Genomic DNA, 25,539 nt, shown 5'->3' on the forward strand with positions numbered 1-25,539 from the left:
AAGGAACCTAATTTACCATTGCAGCTGCTGCTGGGGTGAGATGAGAACAGGAGCTGGTGGGACCTTTTAATGCCAGGAGTGTTGTTGGGATTGCTGTGGTGATGGCAGCGAGAAAGGTGGATTGGGCAGCGGAGTGGCTGAGATTTGGGAATGCCTGACTTGCAAATGGGAGAGCAGCTCATGAATGTCCTAATGTGTTAAGTCACGTTAATGTGCCAGGCTTGGCAAATTTGCAGAAATGTGTAGCATTATAACGAAATAAGGCCTGTGCTTCAGATGATTAAACAAATCTAGTTAAGTATTTAAAGAATGTGAGGCTAACTGAAGAAAAAAGGGGTTCCTTTTCTCCATCTTCCCGTCCGATTTTAAGGACTCCTAATTTTTCAGTGATCTCCTTTTACATGAGATTCGGTCCTGGCTGCCAGAGCAGGAGCAGCTCCAGGGGTGGTTGTGCCGGTGGCACACAGTGCTGGGGCTGGCAACACTTGCCACCCCACATCACAGACTCCCCCCAACTCCCTAGCTTGGCACACATCATGGGCTCTCTGCTGGGCAATGCTGCCCTTCCTTACTCATGTCCTGGTGGGCTATTCCCTGTGATGCTGCAGTGCTGCTGCTGGTCATGCAACAGGAGGCTTGTGAGGTTTCTTTTGGGACTGCATTAGGAATGAAGCAAAGTTTTCCAGAGAGCGATTAAGAGGAAGCTGTTTCAAATATCTGAGCTAATCCCTGCTGGATTCCTGCAGCATGGAAAATAGACATTCTGAATGCAAAAGTGCCTTGGGCAGGAGGTATATTTTCTTCAGTCAAAAGTAAGAGTTTCTTTGTGGACAGCCAGAAGCAGGGAGGAGCGGGTGCTTGACAAAAGCCAGTGCAGAAATCACCCTGACCAGAGGCATCGCTTATGCTAGTAACACAGGCCTTGATTACACATAGGCTCTGCTCTCTCCTCCTTCAGTGAGCTGCTAGGATACTGTCCTGATGCTGGGATGCAGTCCTGGGAAACGTGTCATGCGAGGTACCCACTTTGCATTTCTGAAGTGCTGTGGGGAAAATATTTCATCTCAGTTTTGCTTTCTGAACATACTACAAGTTTCCTGGGCATGCACCTGGGATAGAAGAACAGCCTCTGCTCAGCAGGGCTGCCCTTTGAGTGGGAAAAGCCAGAGGCAGCCTCAGAGAGACGTCTGCCTTCGCTGTTCCAGTCCATCAGACCATCCAGGTCTGCCACAGAGCCTGGATTTTTATTCTCTTTTTACCATATGCCAGAGTATAGCAGAAAAAGGGGAAAAAATCTACAATTCCTTTATTTTTTAAGATGCTTCTGTATGAGAAGATATCAACATAACAAGATTTTCTACAGTGTTTCAGAAAAAGATAAAAACAAGATTAAAACATGACCACCCCTGAATGGGTCTCACCTGATACTGTTACCTGCTGATGTGACAACTTTCTCCCCAAAGTCCCAGCACCAGCTCCACTTCAACATAAGAGATGCTCAGCTGTCATTAGAACAAGTGGCTCACATTTGCTGCAAAGGGCTTGATCATATTAACCCATGCTGGAGACTCAGGTGCCAAGGGCATAGGACAGAAACTCTGGCTATGATTGCTTTTGGAAGAGCAATGTTGATTTCTTCTCTCATGTGTCACAGGCAATGTTGAGTTGTTTGGATGCTCAGTGGCATGGCTATTTATTTACCTGTTGGTTTTATATGGTGCTGAGCTTTCAATCCTTATTTTTGAGTCGTTTTCTCAGGCTGCAGCTTTCATTGTCTTCAGCAAGAGACTTCCACCAGTCTAATTTTTAATTGAGGGAGCTATGCAAGTAGTTCATCTGGGTTAAAAAAAAAAAAAAAAAAAAAAAACAACTGTGTGGTAAATCTTGCTGCTGCTGTTGGAGAAGCATTGGACATTCCTTTTCCAAGGGTGAAGAGCCCAAGCACACCATCTTACAAGGGTGTTAGCTCCCCGGGGCACGTGCCAGCCTGGCTCCACACAAGCTGGGGGGGTTTTGTTAATACCATCCATAGCATGGCCAGGCATCGACAGTCTTTTGGTAGGAATTCAAAGCAAGGGAAAGTTCATGTATTGGAATTTACTTCCCCTTTTGTTATGAGCATTCTTGTGCATACAGGGTCATGGGTTTGATTTGGTGTCATTTTTACAACTGCAGTGCTAAGTGCCTGACTCTTGCTTATGAAAGCCAAAGTCTAGGAGTGGGCAGCTAAGATGATGTTTTCCTACTTTGGAACTTGTCTTTGTTTTTCTAACATTTTAAAGCTATGTTTTCTGGGCTTGTAGAATGAACGGAAGTAATGCAGTGGTAAGCATACTGGCATTCTCCTAATAGTTCTTACTGGTGACTCCAGAGATTATGGAGAAGTTCCTCTTGCTTTCCAGAAACGTAAATGAGAACAAAACCAGGCCCTGGGGTTTTCCAGATGTGGGCTGTGGCTGAGGTGTGATTCATGGAGAGGGCTTTCCAGAGGAATCTTCATTCCACAGGGAGAGATTCCCACACCGGAGGTTATTGCAGCCAGCTTACTACCATCCCACCAGCAGCACATTTCCAGAGATAGCACAACTCTCATCATCTTGTCTAGCAAAACTGGCTTCAAGCTGGTGTAGAGTCCGTATTCCTTCTGAGCTGTGCAGATGAGCTGCTCATACTGGTGAAAGCTGAAGCTTGTAGCTGTTAAAGCTGTGGCCTTTCCAGGAGAATTGCTTTCTCCATTAAGAAATTAGAGACTGTGCCTGGAGAAGAACAGCACAGTACTTGCTTTCTTCCTGTAGCTTATTACCAAGCACAAATAACGTAACCCCTTGTTTCCCTCACTGCAATGCATGTACATCAGTAGTTCCTTGTATCATGCAAGTATCTGATTGTTGAATTCATAAGCAGTCCATTGGTAACATGGTTTGAAGTTGTCAGACCAAATTAGGCACAAGATGTTACTTACTGGTTATTTGATATATTATACATCTGTAAATATTCTACCTTTTATTCATCCTACAGGAAAAAACCAAAGTTGTTGAACCCTTGGACTATGAGAACGTGATCCTTCAACGCAAAGTTCAGATCTACAGTGATCCCCTCCGGGACCTGCTGATATTTCCGATTGAAGATGTGTCTGTGAGTTTGCACTGGCTCTTTCTTATGTTTGAGGCTCGGTCATCTCCAGTCCTGTTTACTTTGGAAAATTTCCACGCTTGTCTACATGTTGATTTTGGCTGCATTACTAACACATAAAAGTGAAACAACCCGTGGGTGATTTGGGCCCGCCATATTTATTTAAAGCAAGTATCAGTTCCTGAAGACCCAGTTTACACTGAAACCATTTTCTCCTTTTCCCTGCAGATTTCAGTTATCAGTCGTCAGAGAAGGACTGTCCAGTCTACAGTGCCAGAAGATGCTCTGAAGAAAGCTCAGAGTCTCTTTGTCAAAGAGGTAGGGGTAAAAGTCCATGCGATGCCTGTGCTCAGCGCACCTTCTCCCTTAAGCAAGATGCTCTGCTGTAGCTGCTTGTCTATGAGGTTGCAGATCACTTAGTTTATCCTCGGAAGCATCGATCACTGGCAGGGTACTGCACTAGCTAGTTCCTACATGCCTCTCGTATGGCACTTGTTTTCATCAGGTTTTGTATGCAGACAATGTGTGGGGCTTGAGCTGCAAGGTGCGGGGTGTGCAGCAGGGCAGGGGCTGGGCTGCACAGCCTCTCTAGCTTCATCCTGAGTGCTGCAGATTTGTTTTTGTAAAATGCTGCCCTCTAAGACCATTCCTTCCAAGTGCAGTGGAAGTAAATGCCAGGCGACGGTCAGTGTCGAATGAAAGGCACTATAGTTGTGAGGGCAGGAAATCAGTGCTTTCAGGAAAGCAGTCCCCTTGCAAATCACTATTCCTTTTTTAAAGTGTTAGAGCTATGTGGATACAAAATCAGCAGCTGTGTGGCAGTCCAGATGCTGTGTGATTTTTGTCTCTGTGCTGAAAAGGTTCCTTATGACATCTTGTATGGTAGCACAAAAATAAGTTCACACTTTCCACTTATAGTTACATCACCCAGCAGTCTGTAACCTTTTGAACTTGTGCATGGTTTTGTTATGCTTTCTCTAGCTTTCAAATACCTGTATTGTTTTCTTTTCAGTGCATTAAAACCTACAGCTCAGACTGGCATGTGGTAAACTACAAATATGAGGAATACTCAGGCGACTTTCGGATGTTGCCATGGTAAGTGTCATGCTCCCTTGGAATACTAATGCATGGTCATGGGGCTGTGGTTTGATCAGGCTTAGGAGAAACAGTCTGGCCAAAGTAGCTCTGTTCTGAAGATCTTGCAGGGAAGTGAAGCAACAACAGAGCAACACTGTTGAACAAATTATATTAAAATTTGTGAATAATCTTGCAGTCTGATCTGGCTTCTCCTTTAGCAGGATGGAAGATAGATCTGCTTCATCCCTGTGTTGCACAAATGCAAGTCAGCAAAAACTCTGCAAAGGCAGACGGCTAATACAGAGAATGTTAATTACGTGCTCCTTGTGCTTAGCTTCAATGAAGTGCATTCAGAAGTTAGATATCTCCAGCTGTAAAGGGCTGTAGGTCTTTTGAACTCTTCTACGGTTGGACAGTTCTGCTATGCTCTGTAATCTGCAGTTTGACAGTCAGTTGTGGAGCCAGCATCAGACAGCTGGCTTTGTGCATCCTGGTTTCCCAGTCATTAAAAATGAAAATGTTGTGATTTCAGCAAATCCTTTAGGCCAGACAAGATTCCAAGTCATGTGTTTGAAATCGATGAAGACTTTGAAAAAGACGAGGTAAGGAGAAAGTTTTTTACATATTCCACTCTAAGATCTTTTATAACGAGATCTTTTATAACTTTTATATATTTCACAAGACAAAGTCAGAATTCAGCTCCCAGGAACAGCTTTATGGTGAAATGCTTCATACTGCAGATATGGGGCCAAAACTGAGACAGTGATTTATTTGAAAGTGTGACAAGATAATCTCTTGGAGCCAAGAGTCTCCTAAATTAGGTGGAAGATTAGCCTTAATGTTTCTCATGGCTTTTTCACTTGATAGAGTCCAGCAATGAAATAGGGGAAATAAAAAAAGGAAGCCAAGAAATTTACTAAGTAAAATTCTTTGTGACCATAATTTAAAGCAGGCAGTTTAGTTTCCAGCTACATTGTGATACAGCAATATCAGGGTCCTCTGCTTTAACAGGTTGGCGCTCTGCCTTGTAATCTGCCATTCTTAACCAGTTACTTCTCCCCAGCATGTTCACAGCACATCAATCCTAATTCTGTATACACTCTGCAGATATTCAGAGGCATTCACCTCTTCTGGAAGCTAGCGCCTTTGTGTTTACCTGTCTGCAGGGGAGATTTTGCAGCTTGAGAGTTTTTCCACATGGAGGAGCTGGGGGCTCTGACAATTGCGATATCTCAAACCTGGCAGTCATTTCAGGAAATACGTATGCCATGTTTTCCCCATGCATATTTGCATTTTTGGGGTAGGGCATTGGCATGTTAACATATTTCTTTATCAATTACCATGTGAAGTTTAGTTCCAACACTTGACGCTAAGAAATTTTAGTTTACAGTCTGAAGAATTTAGTCCAGCTGTTTAAAATCCTTATGGCACCAAGGTGCTGCTGCTGAGGAACAGGAAAGTTTCTGTCTTGCAAAGCTGTAGATTTGAAGGGCTGTTTCATACACATTTCTAACAATTGCTATGCATGTTCCACACCTCATGTCTGGACTTGGATGACTTTTTTATAAATGGAAATGTATTGTCAAGTTTGGCCTTATTTTTTTTGGCTGCATTGTTGGTTTTCATTACACTGTTAACTTGAGCTGTTACTTCTTTAATAATATCTAATTTTGGCTGGAGACAAAACTGAGACAGAGCTTATCAGCATACCTCTGAAAAAGTAAAGAGATAAAAATATGCTATCAGAATTTGGTGGAGACCTTTTTTTCTTCTGATCAGTGTCCCAAATATGCAAACAAATGAAGTTACTGTTGTTGGCAATGGAAGAGTATTCCAGATACTTTGGCAGATATTTTGACATTTATGTCTTTTGGCTTGGTCATATCTAAAGGATTCTGTTACAATTTCCTGACAGAACATTTGCATTAGAACTATGCAATGGAAATTTGAGTAAAAGAAATCTCTTGATGAAAAAGGGCAAACCATTATAAAGGATAAATTATTGGTTGTTCTACCCAGAGAAATAAAGCATTAGAAATTTTACTTTTCTCACTGGAAGTTTGACAAGAAAAGAGTGAAAACCTGACATTTGAGGTGCTGGAGATGATATAAACTAGTGCCTTGATAGCTCGTCAACAGTCAGTCCAGGTCCATCTCTGCTGCTGAGTCATTGAAAAGACCAGGGCAAGTTTTTCATCAGTCTGGGATCTTGTTTCCCTCCATCTTCAGTGGAGGTCACTGTTGGATATGGATGGAGAGCTGTTCACCCATTCTGGGACCAGAGGACAGGACAAAAGATAGAAATCCCAGCCAGTATGCCAAGAATAATGCAGTTGAGTCACTTGAAACTTATCATTTTGATAAATGTGAAATACTCTAGTTACTTTTCAGTTATTTGGGTTTGCTGTTCTTTTACCTAAATTTAAAATGCAAGTTGATTTGTACAAAAGGAAATGATGAAATAAATCTAATGTTCTGCATTTTGCAACTGTCCAAACAGACCATTTTGAAAACTTCTTGCTTCCCTGGGTTTTTGAAATACTACCTAAGAACCATGCATTTCTTCATTGCAAAATCCATGTGCAGTTCTGTCAGCACAGATGTAATTTTTCCTTGTTAAAGATGACCAGAACTAGCCTGTTTCACTTCTTTGTTGGAAAGAGATGACCCTGATATTTTATTGTGGTCACACTGTATATGTAGATGTGTATGTGTACATTCTACATGATAGCTTTGTTGCTGTAGTTCTCAATATTGCTTTCCAGCGCAGACATACTCTCATGTCCAAGGGAAATTTTGCATGGAAGGCAGTTCACGTGACCTCCTCTTTTTATGATCCTTTGCTCTCTTTCAGGATTCCTCATCATTGTGTTCCCAGAAGGGTGGTGTGATAAAGCAAGGCTGGTTGCACAAAGCAAATGTAAACAGCACAATCACTGTTACCATGAAGGTGAGACTGATCCAGCATTGTGTTAATTGGAAACGAGACATAATCCCTGTTAAGTTCAGCTCACATCTCTAAAGGTAGCAGGAGTGTAGCAGTGGGTTCAAGTTCAGTTGGATGTCCATCCGTTTTGTAGACCATCCCAAGGTAGATTGGAAAACCAATCTGGAAACAGCTTTTGACCCTTCCCTCCCAAGAATATAAGACCAATGCACTTCAAATCTTGACAGGCAAGCTGAAGAAAAAGGCAAAGCTGTTTTCATGATGAGCAGCTGAGGCTAGGAAGAGGAAGGCAATTTAAATAACTGAAACAGCTGCCCTGCAATGAAGACTTTATGAATAGATAGTTTCCTTGGCAGTAGAAAATACGTACAGAGAACAATTTTAAATTGAAATAACAAGGCTTTGCTCTAAGAGGAAGGATGATGTCACTGAGGAGATGGAGCATTACTGACCTAAAAGCAACAGCTGCATCGTCTCCTGTTCTCCCTTGTACATAATCTGGCATGACATTGCTTAGATTTTGCAGGGGAAGTTTTTTATAGTTCCACTGAAGGTTTTTGCTGTGGCAATGGGCCTTTCTGTTGCTCTACCCTACAGTTGCCTTCTTAAAGCATAGAGAGAAAGAATATTAGGTAATTATGTTCAACTGTGCAGCTGAGGAATGGCTGCAGTGGGGTTCTTTACTTTGTAAGGTCAGTTGCTCTAAGGTTCAGTTCAACACGTTTTACATTCATAAGTGGAACTGGGCAGTTCATATGGCTAATTTTAATTTGAGTTTTAAAATGACTCCTCATGTACTTGAAGGAAATAGAGCAGGGATTTCTGTTTATCTGTTTTTCTGAGCAGCAAGTTTGAAGTCATTTCGGCTCCTGTAACTTCTGGAGAAGGAGGTACTACCATATATGTTCAAAGCAGTTAGTTATGTCCATTCTTGACTGAGCCTCCTGTGGTATTGTTGGCCTCAGTGCCCAGCACCTTAGACCCACCTTTCAGAGATGCCTGAACTGCACTGCTTTCAGTTCAGTTAATAAAAATCTCTCATTAAACTTAAAGTACCAGTAAGGAGTGGCCATTTTCTGAGCTGGTCACTGCTGTGTCTTACAAATCACCTTCTAAGGCACATGCGAGAAATCTGAGGACTTTGAAAGTCTTCACCCTTATCGCCACTTCAAGAAGCTGCTGCACTACTGTGGAAGCAGACACATCCATCTTCTGTGTGCTGGTTCTTTCGCTGCTGTGACATACTGAGTCTCTGGTACCTCATGCTGTTGCTAAGCTCATACAGAGTATATTTTGTGGAAAGCCAGCCCGTGAGCAAGCTGTAATGAGGCTACAGCTGCCAAAAATTATTTGAGAGTAACCTTTCCTTTGCAAAGAACTTCCCACTGCTTCAGTGGGCTGCTCTGCAACAAGGGCGTCAGGATTTTCTCTTCTTTCGTCTCTGCCATAACAGACATCTCCAGTTCTCTAGCTGTCCTTCTGCAATTTCCATGCTCGTCCGCAACATCTGTAACCTGATCAAAAGGGATGTTTCTTCTGTTTTTAGGTTTATACTATTTATTTTAAATGTTTGTAGACTTCTGACAATTATTTCTGACAGCAGGGCTTAGAAGTGGGGCGAAGGTTACAGGAATAGTGTTTGCTTCTTGCTTCTGCATCTTTCCCTCGAACAGAATTCAGAGGATACAAATGGTTTTGCACGAAACCCCATATCCATGAGGGATATCAACCCTGTAATGTGTAGAGAGATATACATGTATAATGGGTTTCTGTAGCATTAACTATCAAAGTTTCCAAGACTGATTCAATGAAGTGCTGAATCAGTGTTTAAGTTGGTATAACACTTAGCAGACTTAGATTTCTATGTGTTCTTACGCTTTGCTAAACTAAGGTTTAGTTGCATTTTTTTTTCAGTAAATCTGAAGCTCCACAACCTTTGATGCATCTCCGCAGCAAACTGCTCATCTAAATGATGCCAGAGGTTACCGTTCAGAGCAGTTAGTCACAATGCTCCCTACCAGTTCCATGCAAGTGAGCAAATGGTTTTATTGAACATACGATTGTGTCAGTAGTGGTGGGTGCAGGAAATTACTGGCAGTCTCCTGTCTGGGATGAAAAATATTGTGTTCATTCATAGCTCTTCCAGATACTCAGAACAGTGGAAATACTCTGAGCCTCGCAATGCTGCTTGCCCTGGCTTGCTTTGTGGTTCTCCTGATATCCAGCAACTGTGAAATGCACCCTGCTCCTCACACACCTGGCAGCATATGGTGCTATCTTAATTGCTGCCAGAATGTTCTCCTGAATGATAGTACCCTGCCTGTGAGCTGACAAATGTGAAGGAAGGTGTTCTGAGAAAAAGCTGGAGAGCTTTTTCTTTTTAAATCTATCTGGGGTCTCTTCATAATGATCAATAGCTCAAGCATATGAATACTTCTCCCAGATTTACTGCTTTTTAAGGTGAGAATTGAACATACTAAGCCAAAGCTAGTTTGTGAAACTAGGTGTGTTAGGAAAAAATGACAACAACAACAAAATACCTTGAGCAGTTGCATGGATTACAGTGTTCTTTGGCTTGCGTTTGAGTGCTAGGAATTTCCACATCTGCTCCAAAGTCTTCCAGAGAATTGCTTTGTAATTCTAACTGAGGTCTTTATCAAAAAGGCTCTGGAAATACCTGCTTTAGGGTGGGATGAATCTTCAAGCAATATATTGATCTGAATTTACCATGCAGCATTATTTTATGAAGACAAATGAGTCTGGAGCCAGCTGAGAGATGAGCTTGAAGCCCTAGGGCTTTGCTTTAGATAGGTGAACGTATAATAACAACAAGAACGTTAAAATTAAAGAAGACAAGAAAATCTCCCCACACAAAAACAAGTTGTACTCAAAGGGGTGCGTTTGCAACACTCTAGGGTCATCAGTGCTTCTATTTATAGTATTTTCTCCGTAGCAGGAGGGCAGATACTGAAACTGAGACTTTTGCTTGTAATATACAGAAGAGTGAATACTTGAATGAGCAAGACTTTGCACTTTTGCAGGTATTCAAGAGGAGGTATTTTTACTTGTCACAACTTACAGATGGCTCCTACATTCTTAATTCCTACAAAGATGAGAAAATTTCAAAAGAATCCAAAGGCTGTATCTTCTTGGATGCTTGCAATGATGTTGTTCAGGTAGGTGGACTTTCGCCATGACTGTACGTAGGCTTATGCATTGCTAGATCAGACAGAAATGCTCTCAGTCTGTGACACTGAGAGCTGAAAGCATGAATTTAGAAACTAACCCATAGCTTTTTTGCCCAGTTAGTCTCCCTGCTTTGTCCATCCCCTTTACCATGTGCCTTCCTGGTAAATGAAATATCTCACACCCCGAGGACTGGGGCCAATAAGTAGCTGGTGCAGCTAAGTCTTGGGCACCTTCTTTGTTTGCTGTTAGCACCAGCTTCTTATTAGGTCTTGTTAGGTTCTTAAGTTAAGTCTTGATATGTCTATGCTAACATACAGCCCTTTGGGGCTTACCTCCTGCAAATGGCCTGTAAGGTTCTTGGAGGAGGTATTTGCACTGGGCTTAAACTTGGGGTTTCTTTGTGCTGAGAGTGAAGTGCACAGGGGAATTGCTGTTGTGTCTTGTGCCATTGCTGTCTGTGCTGAAGCTTCAAGCACCAAGTGCGATGGAGCTGATACAGGGCAACATAAATTACTTTGACTGTTTTCTTCAGTGTAGATGAGTCAGAGCTCTGCATTTCCATTTATCTTTCTGAGTAGAATAAAAGCAGTAGTAGAGATGCCTCGGTGATGTACTTCCCAAGTTGCATCAGATTTGCCTGGGCTTCTCATTAGAAAGTGCTGTTTAAAGGCCAGCAGAGCTCCAAAAATTGTATTGAACCACTTGCCTTTAAGATAGATGCCTCTAAATGTGCTGGAGCACAAAATTACTGTGGACAAAACCAATTCCTGGTTTCTCTGGCTAAATATTAAAGGTCTAATGACATAGGAAGGAGCTTGCTTCTGTTCCTTAGTGCTATGTCTGTGGTTCAGTCTGATTTTCTTCCACTCTCAGAGTAACTGGCTACTGTGGAACTGCATACTGCTTGATCACTATTGTAAAGCCCTTTGTGATTAACTGCAGGAGAGGTGCTGTGGCAAGGACATTCTTACATTCTAAGTTAGGTGGTTTTTTCCCTGTCATGGTATTTCAGTTCAGGATGCTTTCTGCAGAGAGGAGCCTTGCAGAAGGTACTATGCGGAGTTATTGAGGAAAGTGTAACACAAAGCTTGCCCTTTTTGTTTGTCCAGTGTCCTAAAATGCGCCGCTATGCATTTGAACTCAAGACAATAGATAAATACAGCCACTATCTCGCAGCTGAAACTGAGCAGGAGATGGAAGAGTGGCTGGTAACTCTGAGAAAGATCATTCAGAGCAATACTGAGAGTTTGGTGCAAGAGAAGAAAGATACTGTGGAATCTGCACAAGGTCAGTTTATAAATAAACACCTACCTTCACCATTCTCCAGCAGGATGTGAGCAGCGTGCTTATAAAAGCATATACTTTTCTTTCTGGATTAATCGCAAGAATTGTGGTTGACACAGGATATCATGATGAATGGCTTAGTACAATGTAGACAATAGTCAGAGGAATAAAAGTGGAGAGAAACATGACCCTTCCTCTGGATGGGAAATCCATGGCAGTGTTTCAAGACTCCTGGAAAATTGGATCTGTGCTGAAGTTCTGCTTTGGAAAGACATAGCAGGCTGTTAATAGTACACTCTGGTACTAGTAATTTATGGAAAAATCTTACATCCTAGAAGTGGAAAAATCTCCATAAACTGTTTCTGTTCTATTGTAGCAAATACTGCAGTATGCTTTCTGGCAGAGGGAAATAAAATGGTGCTTAGGCAGTTGTTTTGGACATCTGTGTTTTTTGTCCTTGCAGATGATGAATCAAGCATGCAAGGAAAATCAGAAAACATCCTGGAGAGCCTAGAGAGAAGCATGCATCCAGAGCTGATGAAGGTATTGTGTTTGTAGAGATCGCTCTCCCTGCCCTATAGCTAGTTCTCTCCACCACATCTGTAACAGGAGTTTCCCTGTGCTTTGACTTCAGCTCTGAGGGAGCTGGGCAAGCACCAAGTGCTGCTGGGGTCTTGGGCATCTCACTTTCCTGTCCCCAGGATGGAGCTAGGGGAGCTCCATGGTTTGAGGCTGCATGGTGCTCACTCTTAGTGTGGGACCCATGAGGGAGATCCATGCTTACCGAATGAAGGGTTGTCATGGCTGGTATTACTCATTCCTGCTCCACAGGGATGACTGTCCTTGCTATCAGTGCAGAGGGAGTTAAGTGGCAGCTGTCTCCTGCATGATCCAGAGCTCAGTTGCCTCCTCCTCTCTGCTCTCTCATTTAGCAGAGCCACATCATTTTACTCTGACTGTGTGGTGTTGGTAGATATAGCTAGGAAGCTTTGCATTATCTCATATATCACAAAGGGAACCTGAAACATATTCATTTTGTTTTGCTCCCATTCCTTCCAAATAACGAATGTTTGCCTCTGTGTGGCCAGGCAGTAACATCAATGCTTTTCTTTTGCCTAGTATGGAAGAGAAACAGATCAGCTGAACAAACTGAGCAGAAATGATGGAAGACAAAACCTCTTTTCTTTTGACCCAGAAGTCCAGGTAAACATTCCCTTGTTGGCAAATGTGAGGTTTTGCTCCTTTGGCATCATGCCTACCCTGTTCCCTTGCATGGCCACAGCATTTGCCTGTAGAGGCAGTATGTTTTTTGGTGGGTTGGAGAATAGGAGTGCAGCACATGTTCTTTTCAGTATGAGCCAAACAACTTAGATGATAGCTCAAATAAAAGGAGAGCTCATGGCAGCCCCACAAAGGGCCTCCCTCCAGCTTTGCTGGCTTATGTGACGCATCTTGATGTTTCTGGATCCTGAACCCATCATATGGGCCTCTGGGAGGTTCCCATGTTGGGTCAGAAGCTTTAGAAGTGGAGAAATCAATGCACATCTGGAGGAGGGAGCAGTGATCTTAGAGACAATCCTAGGAGCTTACAGGGAGAGCCTCAGTCTTCAGAGAGTTTTTAGATGTGGGGGAGGTACAAACAAAAAACACCATATGCTGTTCTCATGCACTGGAACAGGGGTTCATTGACTATTTGGCTTGTTTTTTTCTCGGCTTTGACCTCTTAGCTGAGCTTTCTGCCAAGGCCCAGGTGTGGGATTTCAGTGGAATGAGCTGCAATTGTTAACATGGATTTAGAGAAGTGTTCCAAGTTGTTTCGTAGTTTCTGGTTTTCCTTCTGGCGTGCTTTGGCTTGTTCACACCTGTGAAAAAAAAACATCCTGGTTTACCAAGGACATGTAATTAGTCTTTAAAAGGTTTGTAAGTTTTTTGTTGTGGTGGTGGTTTTGTTTGTTTGTCTGTTTGTTTTGAAGAGAAGCTTTGAGAAATTTCCTATCTTTTATTCAGATAATAAAAATGGAAATATCATTCAGTGTAGCGTGCAGAGCATCTGAGATGCTTTTTTCCTAACTAAACATTTTGGCTATATTTACTGCCCTCCCTACATAGACAGAGCTCTTCATTATGGCGTGGGCCAGTCAGATCTGCTGTAACATTGGGTATTCAAAATCACTGCCCCAGGCAGTATGATGTATACTTGCATGCTTGTATGCCTTGTGCTAAGCAAACTGGGAGCAGGAACATAGACCTGCAATGCACTTTTCTCATGCAAGGGAAATGGGGAAAACAATGGTAAGAGTTTCCTAGAATCAGATTAACAATTGCAGCCTATTTTACTGAAATTACTTGTTTGTGAGATTTCAGTATCCCAAGTTTGGCATGCAGATTTCTGCAGGATGTGAGGAGGAAAAACTAATAAGACTGTGTCAGATTGTCACTAAGAGATGTGCTGGTATTTAGGGGTGTCTGGTAGCTGTGTGTTCCTGGTGCCCAGGACAATGGGTGTGGTGAAGGCTAAGGGTCTTTTTCTGGTTAATGGTATTTTGGTCATTTATGTATCTGCTTTCTGAGAAGGGCAGATGTTGTGGCACAGACCAGCCATGGGTGTTCTGGGTTAGGAAGGAGGTGATTATAATCAAGGCAGTTTGGATTTCCCAGCCAGCTCTGCAGAGTCTTTGTTGTTGCTAACCATGCCAGTTATTGCTGTGCATCTAGAAATGCCTTCCAGTTCAAGATGTTGTTCACGATCCCAACAGAATGTGCCTTCTCTCTATTTCAGGCACAGGGACCATCTCTTAAACTAGTCAAATCTTCAAAGTGGAAGATACTTTTCTGAGTGTAACGACGGCTTATGTTCCGCTTTCTTCCCCAAGCTCTAAATGGTGTTTGGGAAGATCCCCAGGGTTACAGCAAAGCAGGAAGGAACTGAAATCATTCTGAGGTTTAGTTTTCTGTGCTATACAAACCAGATTGCTAAAAATTGATACATCCCCATGAATTCATGTCTTGAATACATTTGTGTAACATCACCAAATGACACTCATTTGTGAATGTCTTGTAATTTTTACACCACCTAAATGAAAATGGTTAAGATAGTATTGGCTGTAATGTGATCCCTTAACATTATTCAGGAGTATATTTTCTTTTTAATGAGACTACATTTCTTTCTTTGCTGTATAGAGGCTAGACTTCTCAGGGATTGAGCCAGACGTGAAGCCATTTGAAGAAAAGTGCAGCAGGCGTTTTGTGGTGTGCTGCCAGGATTTGTCCCTCAACCTTCTTGCTCAGCTCAATGATCGATCAGAAGGAGGACCTACCAACGTAAGGAGAGCTCTGGCATTTCCTGCTTTGGCATCTTTCTATTCATTGGCCAAAAAAAAAAAAAAAACAAACCACAAAACAACAACAACAAAACTATTGTATGTTAATCTGGGTGGATAGAGACATCCCATTCTGTCATAAGCTGTGATGGAACCTGGGCCAGTGGTGTCTGCTGGCCCAGGGTCATTGCAGGATTTGTCTGCCTTGGTATTCTGGAGTTCCAGAATGTGTTTGGGGAAGAAGTTTGTCCTTCCGTGCCTCAGCCTGCCAGGAACTGGGACTGCTGGGAAGCCAGAGGTTCACAAGCATAGAGAACAAGGAGCGTGTCTGCAGTATTCTGAGTCCCTTTGAAAGTCCTGTTGGTAAATGATTAAGCTCCATCTCCAAACCACTCACTGCTGTGTTTTATTTCGTTTCCTCTAATGGCAAGGGATTTCCCTATTCTGAAACCTTCTCCCGAGTCCCAGACCAACAGTGTTCAAAGCCACTTTATTGTATGCATTTGTTATTGTGCCAAAGTTGTACCTTAACCTAAAAAGCTCTTCCTTGTATTTTCTGAGCCTCTCGGGTCTGTAGACAGCAATTATATCTCTCCTCAGCCTTTGTTCTGCCAGGCTGAACAGACCAGTCTTTTCTCCCAAGACAAGCTCCCTATTATCATGTCCTATACTTGCTGTGGCTGGAGTCAGCCCTTTATGCAATGGTGCCCAGAGCAGCAGATAGCATTGCATGCAAGGGAGACAGCAGCACCAGCTGACCAGTCTCTGCTGATGGTACCTTGTCTGGTGCCTATTAGGACTGCAAAACCTCTTTGTGATAGTTTCACACTGGCAGCTCCCAGTCCATGTAGGATCAGTTAATATACCAGGCTTGTTCTTCTCAGTCACTCCCAGCAGATGAGCACACCACTGATAGCAGAGATTGTTATTTGTACTTAATCAAGCCCAGCATTGGACCTAATCAGCACATTTTTAATATTGATGTAATGCTTCCAAGTTATGTTGTAATGTCTCAGACACACTACAGCCTTATCACAGGCCTTCACTTTTATCCTTACATGGACGCATGCCTGCTGGGGATCTTTGAACTAAAAATATGTGGAATTGCTGCCACTTACGTTGTGCTGTCAAGGTCAATAGCTACAAAGCAAGCTGAGCTTGGTGTGAGACAGCCCTCATCTGTAGAGCACCTCCTGAGATGCAGCTTTTGTACATGTGGTTCCCCAGCAGTGTTAGCCTTGTGTTCAAGCTTTCCTAGCTGGGAGGTGCTTTATACTAACTTTGCTTCTGTGCCCTGGTGTATAGCAGCCAAGGAACGTTTTGTTAATGCCTTGCAGTTGGACAGTCCAGAGCTGATGGACTTGGGACAATGACAAGTGAAGTGTTCTCTAGCATGTGAACATAAACACTCTTAAGTTGCTTTCTTTCTCATTACAAGGGATGAATAATTCCCAACGCTAATTGATGGATTGGGGTAATCTTTTCTTCATAACTTCATAGTTTGTCATTTATATAAACCCCTCTACATTGCTAGTTTTTAAAGTAGCTTTGTTTAAATTGACCAGATCAAAATACAAGATGATGAAGGGAAAAAGTGGTTTTGTGTATTTATAGAGCAAATAAGCATGGATTATATGAATCCTGGAAAATTCTGGTACACTAAACTAAAGGAACAAACAGATACAGAAGGCAAACCTAGTGGGAAAGGCAAGGAATGTTACTATTCTTGAGCCAGTAGCATGTTGTTTTTGTGTTTTTTTTTGACAAATATATTCAATTTCCAGGTTGAGCCCTTTTTCCTAAGCTTGGCATTATTTGACCTGAAGAATAATTGCAAGATTTCAGCTGACTTCCACGTGGACTTGAACCCTCCATCTGTTCGTGATATGCTGCTGGATGCCTCCACATCTGGGGCAGAGGACACCAAGGGACGTTCACCAGGCGAGAACCTTGTGCATGGAATACCCGAGTCTTGCCTGCGCTACATAAAACGGGTGAAGAACTGACTTTGGCCTCTCATTCTGTGTCTCTATTGAGGTTGTGGCTGTTCAGTAGCATTGTGGTGTGTTCTTATCCATTGTGTGGGCCAGTGCTCGTGAGCTGTCACTGTGAATGGCCATGCTCTGTTGTGAGAGCCATGGTTTAAAAACTACTTGGAAAGATTGCTTCCCCAAGACAGCCATCAGCCATCTCAATTGACCATATTTCTCTCACTTCATCTGCTGAAATGAAAACAGGTCAATCAAATGGAAAAGCAGAAGTCAGCTTTTCTCTGGAGCTGTGGGATTTTGTCATATTTTGTTCAGTGTCGTAAGCTGATCGCCACTTTGGCCTTGCTGGTAGCTATAGGCAAAGTACCAGCTAGAGTTTTTCAAAAGCTGACTGTTCTCAAGCCTTGTGAGCCCCTGTGACCCATCTATGGCAGCAGCCATAGCAGGGTCTGTGTGGACTGTGGCAAGGGATGTGAGACAACTGGGGCCAAACCCAGTGGTGTGAGTAGGGTGTCCCACTGTCTGACAGCCTGCTACTTATTTCTTGTAGGGTGTTTTCTCTGTGACTGACCCACATGTGGAGATCTTCCTGGTGGCCCGCGTGGAGAAGGTGCTGCAGGGCAGCATTACGCACTGTGCAGAGCCGTACATGAAAAACTCGGACCCGGGGAAGGTATTGGATGGGCCCTTGGGAGTATCTGCTTAGTGGTGTTGTCTGTTGCTGTGGCGAGTAGCGTGGTCTGAAACATGGATTGTTTCTGCAGCTCTTTAGCTACTTTCTTGCAAATTCTGATCTTCATCCATTCTGCTACCACCTGTGCTGTTCCCAGGCTGGCTTCATCTGGGCTTTCCTGGGAGAATCAGCTCCTTCCTCTGGGAGGAGGCAGACAAGTTTTAGAAAGATCCAGGCAGTTGGAGCAGGAGGACTTTCCCAATTACACTGAAACAAAGCAGAGCCTGGTATGGCAGTGGCGAAGTAGGACAATTCATCCCCTGAGAAAGGGGCCACACTGCACAGTGCAACACACAGCATCTCCGACTGGTCCTGCCTCACTCCCACTGGGAACAGCAATGTTTTAGTAGCAACAGAACACAGGCTTCACCCTTTACTTTGCTTGCCCTGCCTTTGTCCTGCTGCATTGTATGGGGGAACTTATGCACATCTTTGTTAATGAGGGGCTCTGGTCCTGCTGTGCGTCAGCTCCACGTGGCATGCACAGAGACTGATGCTGCCTTGCTGCAGCCAACCAAACTTAGTCCCTGGAAAATTGACGTGTGGAATACCTGGTATGTGATGGCATTCCCTCTGTGCACTTTGTAAGCTACACAGCATGACTGTGCTCACGACATGTTTGTTACTGCTTTGCAAAAGTAATAAATGTGCATGGTGTGAAGTGACAAGAGATCTCCTATTGACTGCTCGTGCAGTGTTACGCCGTGTGCCTGCAAGGCTGGGCATTGTGGAATACAGAATGTCTTCTCACTTCTTTCACCCTTTATTCTTTTTCCAGTGGTGTGGAAGCAGTGGCACATGCTCACCTTCTCTCTTGTGTTTTGCAGACAGCCCAGAAGGTCCATAAAGTGGCCAAGCAGGTGTGCAGCCGTCTTGGGCAGTACAGGATGCCCTTCGGCTGGGCTGCCAGGTTAGTTGCCTTGGACTGTGCTTTGGCTGGTATGGGAGCTTCTGCTGTAAGTTATTTGGGACATCATTAGGCTGAGTGGGCAAAGGGCCAACTTGCTGAAGTCAGTGACGTTGCATGGAAGCAACAGGGGGCAGAATCTGGCTCTGACTCCCTAGGCAGAACGTGGATTGGCCTGAAATACTCTATCTAGAATTAGAAACAAAATATTAAATAGTAAACAGTTCTGGGAAGGCAGTAACCTTCCCGCTGACCTGCAGTTACTGATTTCAAGGCAGAACATTCCTGGAGATGGATTACCCAGTCCCATGCTATTGCGGGAATTGGTGTAGAAATTCCTTCCTGGCACCATGCATTCCCAGGGAAAGGATAAAAGTGGAGACCTCCTGGCCTGATGGTGGCAACCAGCTTTGACTCTGCTTTAATTAATGTTCTTGGGAATGACCAGAGAATAGTGATCCTATTCCCTCACTGTTACCAGTTTATGTGACTGATAAAGTACATTAGTGGTAATTCCCTTAAAACTCACATCACAAGAAGGCCATACAGGCAAGTTCAACCCTTTGCCTCTGCCTCCTGCTGCTAATTGCCATTTGGTGGTGACGCAAGTGACAGTAATGATATGGGAACACCAAATGATTGTCATGGTAAGCTGGGATTTGGTGGTGTACAGCTTGCAATGTGTATTCCTGAGCTGGATTTTCCTGTAAGGAAAATACTTTACTACTCAGTATTAGTGGAAGGGGATTGAAGGACATTTATGACTGCGGAATAGATTTGGAGCTGGTCTGGGTGTGTATTTCTCACCTGGCTTGAGAGAAGAGGATGGTGTCCTGTGCAATTCTATGTGACGTGGTGCATTTCAGACTGTGTGGGGTCTAAACACCACATGAGGATGGGATCATCCAGATCATGGATCATCCAGATCATGAGGTCTGGAGGTGATCAGAGCAGTCACTGTCCAGAGAACCTCTGGCCTGATAAATTCCAGACTGTCAAAGACCTCAGATGTCTGCATATTTACCAACACTTAGGAAGTGTGTCTGTTCTTTTCTGCAGACCAGTTTTCAAAGACTCCCAGGGCACTCTCGATGCTGAAGGAAAATTCTCACCTCTGTACAAGCAAGACAGTGGCAAACTCTCAAATGAAGATATGCTGAAGCTTTTAGCAGAGTATAAGAAGTAAGTGTAAGAGACTGGTGCAGAGGCTGAGCAGGCATTTTAATATACATTTTTAAACAGTACGTGTAAGCATGAGATGACATTTCCTAAAATACTCAGGAGGTAACAAAAAGCCCTGCTGATGTGTTCATCACCTGAATGTTCAAGATTCGTAGTCTTGTTCCTTTCTTCCTAATGCAGACCAGAGAAGACAAAACTACAGGTCATTCCAGCCCAGTTAAATATTGTCATCAAAGACATCCCACTGGACTTCACAAGTAAGGCTCTTGGATCTGAAAATAAATATTGGTGGTGCTAGCCTCAGGAATTAGCACTTATATGGGGAGTTTTTCTGTTTCATTAGCAAGAATATCCTGGGGTTGCAATAAGAAATGAGTAATTTGGGACAACTGCTGACTTGTAACTCTGTCTGATGGATTCTTTGGAGTGTTGTGGTTCAAGTGCAGAGGTTTACCAGAGGGGTGCATCTGCTTTGCAGCTTGATTGTCACATCCTAAATATAAAGGAAGCCACCTGCCTGCTTTTGCCATTATTATTACGCCAGGCTTCTATAACACCAGAGGGCTTCACAAACATGCTCAGTGTGATTGATTCTTCACACTCATTATGTGTTCAGTGTCATCCCATGGGCCTTTGCCAGCTCCTGTCATGGGTTCTGTGATCCAGTTCCCTGTCCAAAAGGCTTTTCTGGCAGCCTTTTTTAATGTTTGTGAGCACCATCACTTGAGCTGACCTCTCCCTCATGATGGATGTGAGTCTTGGTGAATTAGGTGGGGATTATGCACAGGTATTCGCAGGCAAACTAACCATCAAGCATCTTTCTGAAGCAGAGAGTCAAGGACTGACATAGTAGAACCGATGCATTTTGAGAAGTCAGTCTCAAGTCATCATTTCAGTAACCTGTCTGTTTCAGTTAGGTAGCATTTGCATGACTTATAAAACAGTAACTTAACAGGTCATATTTTTGGGAGTCTCAGGGTAGAGGTCTTGGGCAGAGCAGCCATCACTGCCCAGACGTGGGTGGGCCACAAGGCCCTTCAACTTTGCCCAGAGCTGCAGCAAAGTGCCACTTCTGCAGTCCTCTCTGGCAAGGAGAACGGAGCACCGTGGTGCCTGTGTACCCGTCTTTTCTCAGTAATGCTAATGCAGATGGGGACCTCAGATGTCACATAATCAGGAGGAGAATTTTCCCTTAATTGTTTCTGTGAGAGTGGGCCAAGCCCCACTGCCTGGTCACACACGACCCTCCAGTATGGAGAGAACTGAGTGCTCAGGAGCAATGGCAGACTTTCAGACCACAAATTTCCTGTCACATAAACTGTACTTCCCATGTTTTTGGGGTGTGTGCTCATCCAAGCTTTTCTTCTCTTCTAGATTGTGTCACAGCTTCTTATATTCCTATAAAGCCTTTTGAGAAGAGCTGTGAGAACATTGCAGTTGAAGTGGAGGAGCTTGTCCCAGAAGTTGCAAAATACTGTTATCCCTTCACTGTCTACAAAAACCACCTTTATGTCTATCCCTTGCATTTGAAGTATGAGAACCAGAAAGTGTTTGCAAAGGTGAGCAAACCAGAGAACAGGCTGCAGGCAGACTTGGTGGGCTTTGGGGTGATGCTGCTGACCTGGAGCAATGGCTCATCTTTCTGTTCTTCCCCATTCCAGGCAAGGAATATTGCTGTCTGTATTGAGTTCAGGGATTCAGATGAAGCTGATTCCAGGCCGTTAAAGGTGGGTACTTGTTATTTCTAGGAAACTGTGACTGCCATTTGCTCACTGCTGTGCTGTCCATATGCCAGCCAAATTGAACAGGACGGTAGGAAAGCACTTTTAGGGTGGCAACATCTCTGAATCCAGTTTCTCATTTGTACTTCCAGTGTATATATGGCAAACCTGGAGGCAACCTCCTGACAGCAAACGCATACGCAGCTGTGCTGCATCACAACCAGAGCCCAGAGTTCTACGATGAGGTAAAGCAAAATGGTGGGAAATAATTGATTTGCCTGGGTGCTACAAAGCCAAGCAGCTTTTAAGGATTTTTCCAGGGCTGGGTGAAATATTGAAAATGGAAAAAACAAAACCACCAGCCCTTTTCCCCTTTGCGCCTCAGTATAAGAGCCCTGCAAAGCAAGAGACTTTGTCAATTTTTAATGCAGGTTTGTTTTCTGCTGTCTTTACTGTCACGCTTTGTGCACTCCAATCACACACCCCCATTAATAACTAATGTGCAAATGTGATGAAAGTGTTAGCCAGGAATTATCTTGGATGAGTAGGAATGTGTCTTGTGTAACTGCATAAAATGTAACATTTGTGAAATAACATAGAACTTAAAATACTACTCCATGATTAAAAATACAGTCATATCTATCATGATATCATTTTAGATTAAAATTGAGCTTCCAATTCACCTCCATCAAAAGCATCATTTGCTTTTCACCTTCTATCATGTCAGCTGTGAAATTAATACAAAGGCAACATCAAAAAAACAGGACACCGTTGAAACTCAAGGTATGTTCACTGCTTATGTTATTTCTGTTGAAGTTTAAGAGTCCAAGATAAAATACATGTAGACATGTGAAATGTATGTCTAGATGCACAAATGTAGCTTATCTGAATTTTGTTTTTAGAAAGCAACCTAAGACAAATTGTGGGTTTAAACTGTATCTCACATTTCTCATATCTCTGTGGGTTTAAACTAAATCTTATATTTTTGCTGCAATGTGGCAGCTATTTCTGCACGTTCTTGATTTGGCTTGTGTGAATAGGACTACAGTCAGTCAAGTCACTAACAAAAACTTGGCACAAAATCAAAGCCTCCAAGGTTGGCTGCCAACACTAGGCACATGTAAGAGACTGAGTGTACTGAAGTCCCGCTGGTTGGGATGCTTCTCCATCCCGCCAGTCCTCAGACAACTGATGGACCCTTGTCCTTGTCACGGTGCTCACAGCTCACACATCATTTCTGTTCCTCAAACCCACTCCTTATCCTGGTTGAGCACTGTCTTAATGTTGTTCACTGAGTCTTCAGGTAGAATATGTTTTAGCAAGGCTGACATGATTGATCCCAGCCTGTTTGAAGCCACTTGCACTGCTCTGAGTTGGATTTTCTTAGGGTGAGAGACAGCTCCTTTTGGAGCTTGAGTTAACCATGTATCACTGTGTGTCTGTTAACTTTGGTCCCTTGGTTGCCTCTGCAGTGGGGTACGCCTGGGTCCCGTTGCTGAAGGATGGACGGATTGTCACCCTGGAACGGCATTTGCCTGTTTCATCCAACCTTCCACCTGGGTACCTGGGTCTCGGGGACACAGAGTCACGAAGGGTAGGGCGAATATTTAAAATGGCTTAAACATAGAGAAAATCTGAGCTTTTTTTTACCGCTGTAAGTTTTTGCCTTGTGCTTGTGCTCTGAGTGGCTGGAAAGATGCTCACAGGAGTGTAGCCCCCAAAGCTTACTATTCAAAGGGGTGGGAGATGGGACACTTTCATTCCACTTTCTGTGATTGTATAGGTTGCAGATCATATTTCTGTGACTGGCTGGACTGGGCTGTTGTACATGGTGCAGCTCAGGACAGTAGGCATATGCTCTGCATGCATGTTCTCATGGGGACCCCTCTGCTCTGCCGTGGCTGCAGTCATGTCACTGGGGGTCCCCGTTCTTCCACCCCAACCTTACCTTCTGAGCAGGTGTCTGCCCGCACAGAACCACCTTCTCTTCACAGTCTGAGGCCAAGTGCTTCAATGTTGTCTGTTCACAGCAGTCCAGCGTGGATGCAAAGTGGGTGGATGGAGCAAAGCCTCTCTTTAAAATCAGAATCCACTTGGATTCGACCATTTACACCCAGGTAAGTCAAACATCTTGTCCTTGTAGACTTTCAACACAAATGCAGAGGAAGCAACTGTTGTATCTCTGCTGCTGCTCTGCTGTAGGTGCTGTGGGAAAGAGGTACCCATGTTTGCAGAGCAGCACTGAGATACTTCCATAGCAGGGATTACTTGTAGGGGTCTGCTGCTTTGTCTAGATTTGATGAGACAGCTGTGGGAGTGAATGAGCCCTGGGAGGTGCTGATGTTTTCTTGGCCAGTTGTGCTGTAGCTGGCAGGACAAGGGAAACATCTGAGAAAAAAAAAAAAAAAAACAAAAAAAAAAAAACCAAGAGGCAACAGGCACAAACTGAGGCACAGGAGATTCCGGCTGAATATGCGAGGGCACTTCTTTACTGTGAAGGTAACAGAGCATTGGAACAGGTTGCCCAGAGGGGTTGTGGAGTCTCCTTCTCTGGAGATATTTAAAATCTGCCTGGATGCCATCCTGTGCAATGTACTCTAGGTGATCCTGCCTAACAGGGGTTGGACTAGATAATCTTCAGAAGTCCCTTCCAACCTTGCCCATTCTGTGACTCTGAAATAAGTTGCTTCAATGATGCAAAAGAGAAAAGAACTGGTGGAGATGGGAGATTTTTCCCAAATAATAGACTGTACATTGACTTAAAAAAAAAAATAAAAAAAATCTGACAACAGCAGAGACTTTTCACAAGTGAACAAGAATCCTCATTTCCCTTTGAAACCAGTTTAGGCTGTTTTACCTAGTCCTCAAGAGTTTTTTTTGACTTATGGTGGTGATGGACTTCCCCAAGTTTCATGTGATGTTCAAAGATCCCAAGCAAATGCTCCAGGGCACCTCCTGTCTGTACTGCTGATGCGGAAATGTACTTGGCAGGGCTTGTTGTCCTGTGCTGGATGGGATCGGCTGCATTTACATTCACTGCAACTTCTTATAAGCATCAACTAAACCTGTTTTAAGATCTTACTGATTCTGTACAGAACTAAGAGCAGCACAGTATCTCTACAGCCCTTCAAATTGCATTCCCAGATGCATTTCAGGGTTCAATAACCCAGTAATTACATTTCACATTGGAAGAGGAGGGAGGGAAACAGAGAAGCACAGGAAGGATCTGAGGTCTGCTTCAGATGGACTGCAGGAGGACAGTGAGGCAGATAGCGAGGCAATATGAAAGAGTTGCAGCTGTGCTGTTGTCCTCGGGGGTGGCAGCTGGGGACCAGGAGTGCCACTGCTAGTGACAGGAGCCTTGTTAGAAATGTACGTGCTCCTGGCCCTCTGCTGCAGGTCTGTCAGCAGAGTTTCACGTGTAAGCTGGAAAGTAGGGGCAGGCAAAAACTGAGGCTGCTGCACTGAATTTACTTTTCATCTCTTCCAGGACATGCACTTGCACAAATTCTTCCAGTACTGCCAGCTGGTTCAGGCGGGAGCTAAGGAAGTCCCTGGAGAGCTTGTTAAATACCTAAAGGTGAACAGTGCCTGTCAGTAGGTTTTGTTTATGTTTTCTGGACCATCAGTAAATATCCAGAGCCATGTTCTGTAAGAACACACGCTCACTGCAGTGCTGGGACCAGCACATTGTGCAAGGTCCTTACCTTTGCTTACTGACACAGCTGTCTGCTGTCTGTGTGCTGCTTCCTGCTGCTTTTCCCAGTAGAAGAAACATGTAGTCAGCATTGCTCTGCCATGCTCATGCCAAACCCTCCTCTGGATAGGCTCACACACTCCTCTGCTGCTGCTGTAGATCTGATTTAAACTTTTAAAACTGTAGCATGATTTCTTGTTTTCACCAATTTATCCATTCAAAACAGGATTATTTTTTTCAGGCTGAAAAAAAAAATCTGTGAGATTGTAACTCAGTGAAGTTTGACCACAGATGACCTGTGACCCAGACCAAGCTTTTCAGCACTTGCTGCAGCATGAGTAAGGGCCTCGGAGCAGGTC

General features: G+C 43.6%; 1 protein-coding gene across 3 annotated transcripts in view; it reads left to right on the plus strand.

The window, feature by feature from the left end:
• Window positions 1-25,539, plus strand: part of DOCK11 (dedicator of cytokinesis 11) — a 78,374-nt gene that overhangs the window by 12,365 nt on the left and 40,470 nt on the right. For 2 of the 3 annotated variants that reach the window (XM_032196048.1, XM_032196051.1), the window contains exons 2-23: window positions 3,019-3,135; window positions 3,361-3,450; window positions 4,145-4,227; window positions 4,742-4,811; window positions 7,064-7,159; window positions 10,198-10,332; window positions 11,455-11,632; window positions 12,093-12,172; window positions 12,749-12,832; window positions 14,810-14,950; window positions 16,734-16,943; window positions 17,491-17,613; window positions 18,501-18,583; window positions 19,640-19,762; window positions 19,943-20,019; window positions 21,137-21,321; window positions 21,424-21,489; window positions 21,636-21,728; window positions 22,143-22,266; window positions 22,956-23,077; window positions 23,514-23,600; window positions 24,974-25,063. In XM_032196048.1, coding sequence (XP_032051939.1) covers window positions 3,019-3,135; window positions 3,361-3,450; window positions 4,145-4,227; window positions 4,742-4,811; window positions 7,064-7,159; window positions 10,198-10,332; window positions 11,455-11,632; window positions 12,093-12,172; window positions 12,749-12,832; window positions 14,810-14,950; window positions 16,734-16,943; window positions 17,491-17,613; window positions 18,501-18,583; window positions 19,640-19,762; window positions 19,943-20,019; window positions 21,137-21,321; window positions 21,424-21,489; window positions 21,636-21,728; window positions 22,143-22,266; window positions 22,956-23,077; window positions 23,514-23,600; window positions 24,974-25,063 — 2,457 coding nt within the window. The remainder of the gene's footprint in view (window positions 1-3,018; window positions 3,136-3,360; window positions 3,451-4,144; window positions 4,228-4,741; window positions 4,812-7,063; window positions 7,160-10,197; window positions 10,333-11,454; window positions 11,633-12,092; window positions 12,173-12,748; window positions 12,833-14,809; window positions 14,951-16,733; window positions 16,944-17,490; window positions 17,614-18,500; window positions 18,584-19,639; window positions 19,763-19,942; window positions 20,020-21,136; window positions 21,322-21,423; window positions 21,490-21,635; window positions 21,729-22,142; window positions 22,267-22,955; window positions 23,078-23,513; window positions 23,601-24,973; window positions 25,064-25,539) is intronic. The other variant, XM_032196050.1, reaches the window with a different exon arrangement.

This window comes from Aythya fuligula, chromosome 13, assembly GCF_009819795.1.
Source record: "Aythya fuligula isolate bAytFul2 chromosome 13, bAytFul2.pri, whole genome shotgun sequence".
NCBI lineage: Eukaryota > Metazoa > Chordata > Aves > Anseriformes > Anatidae > Aythya > Aythya fuligula.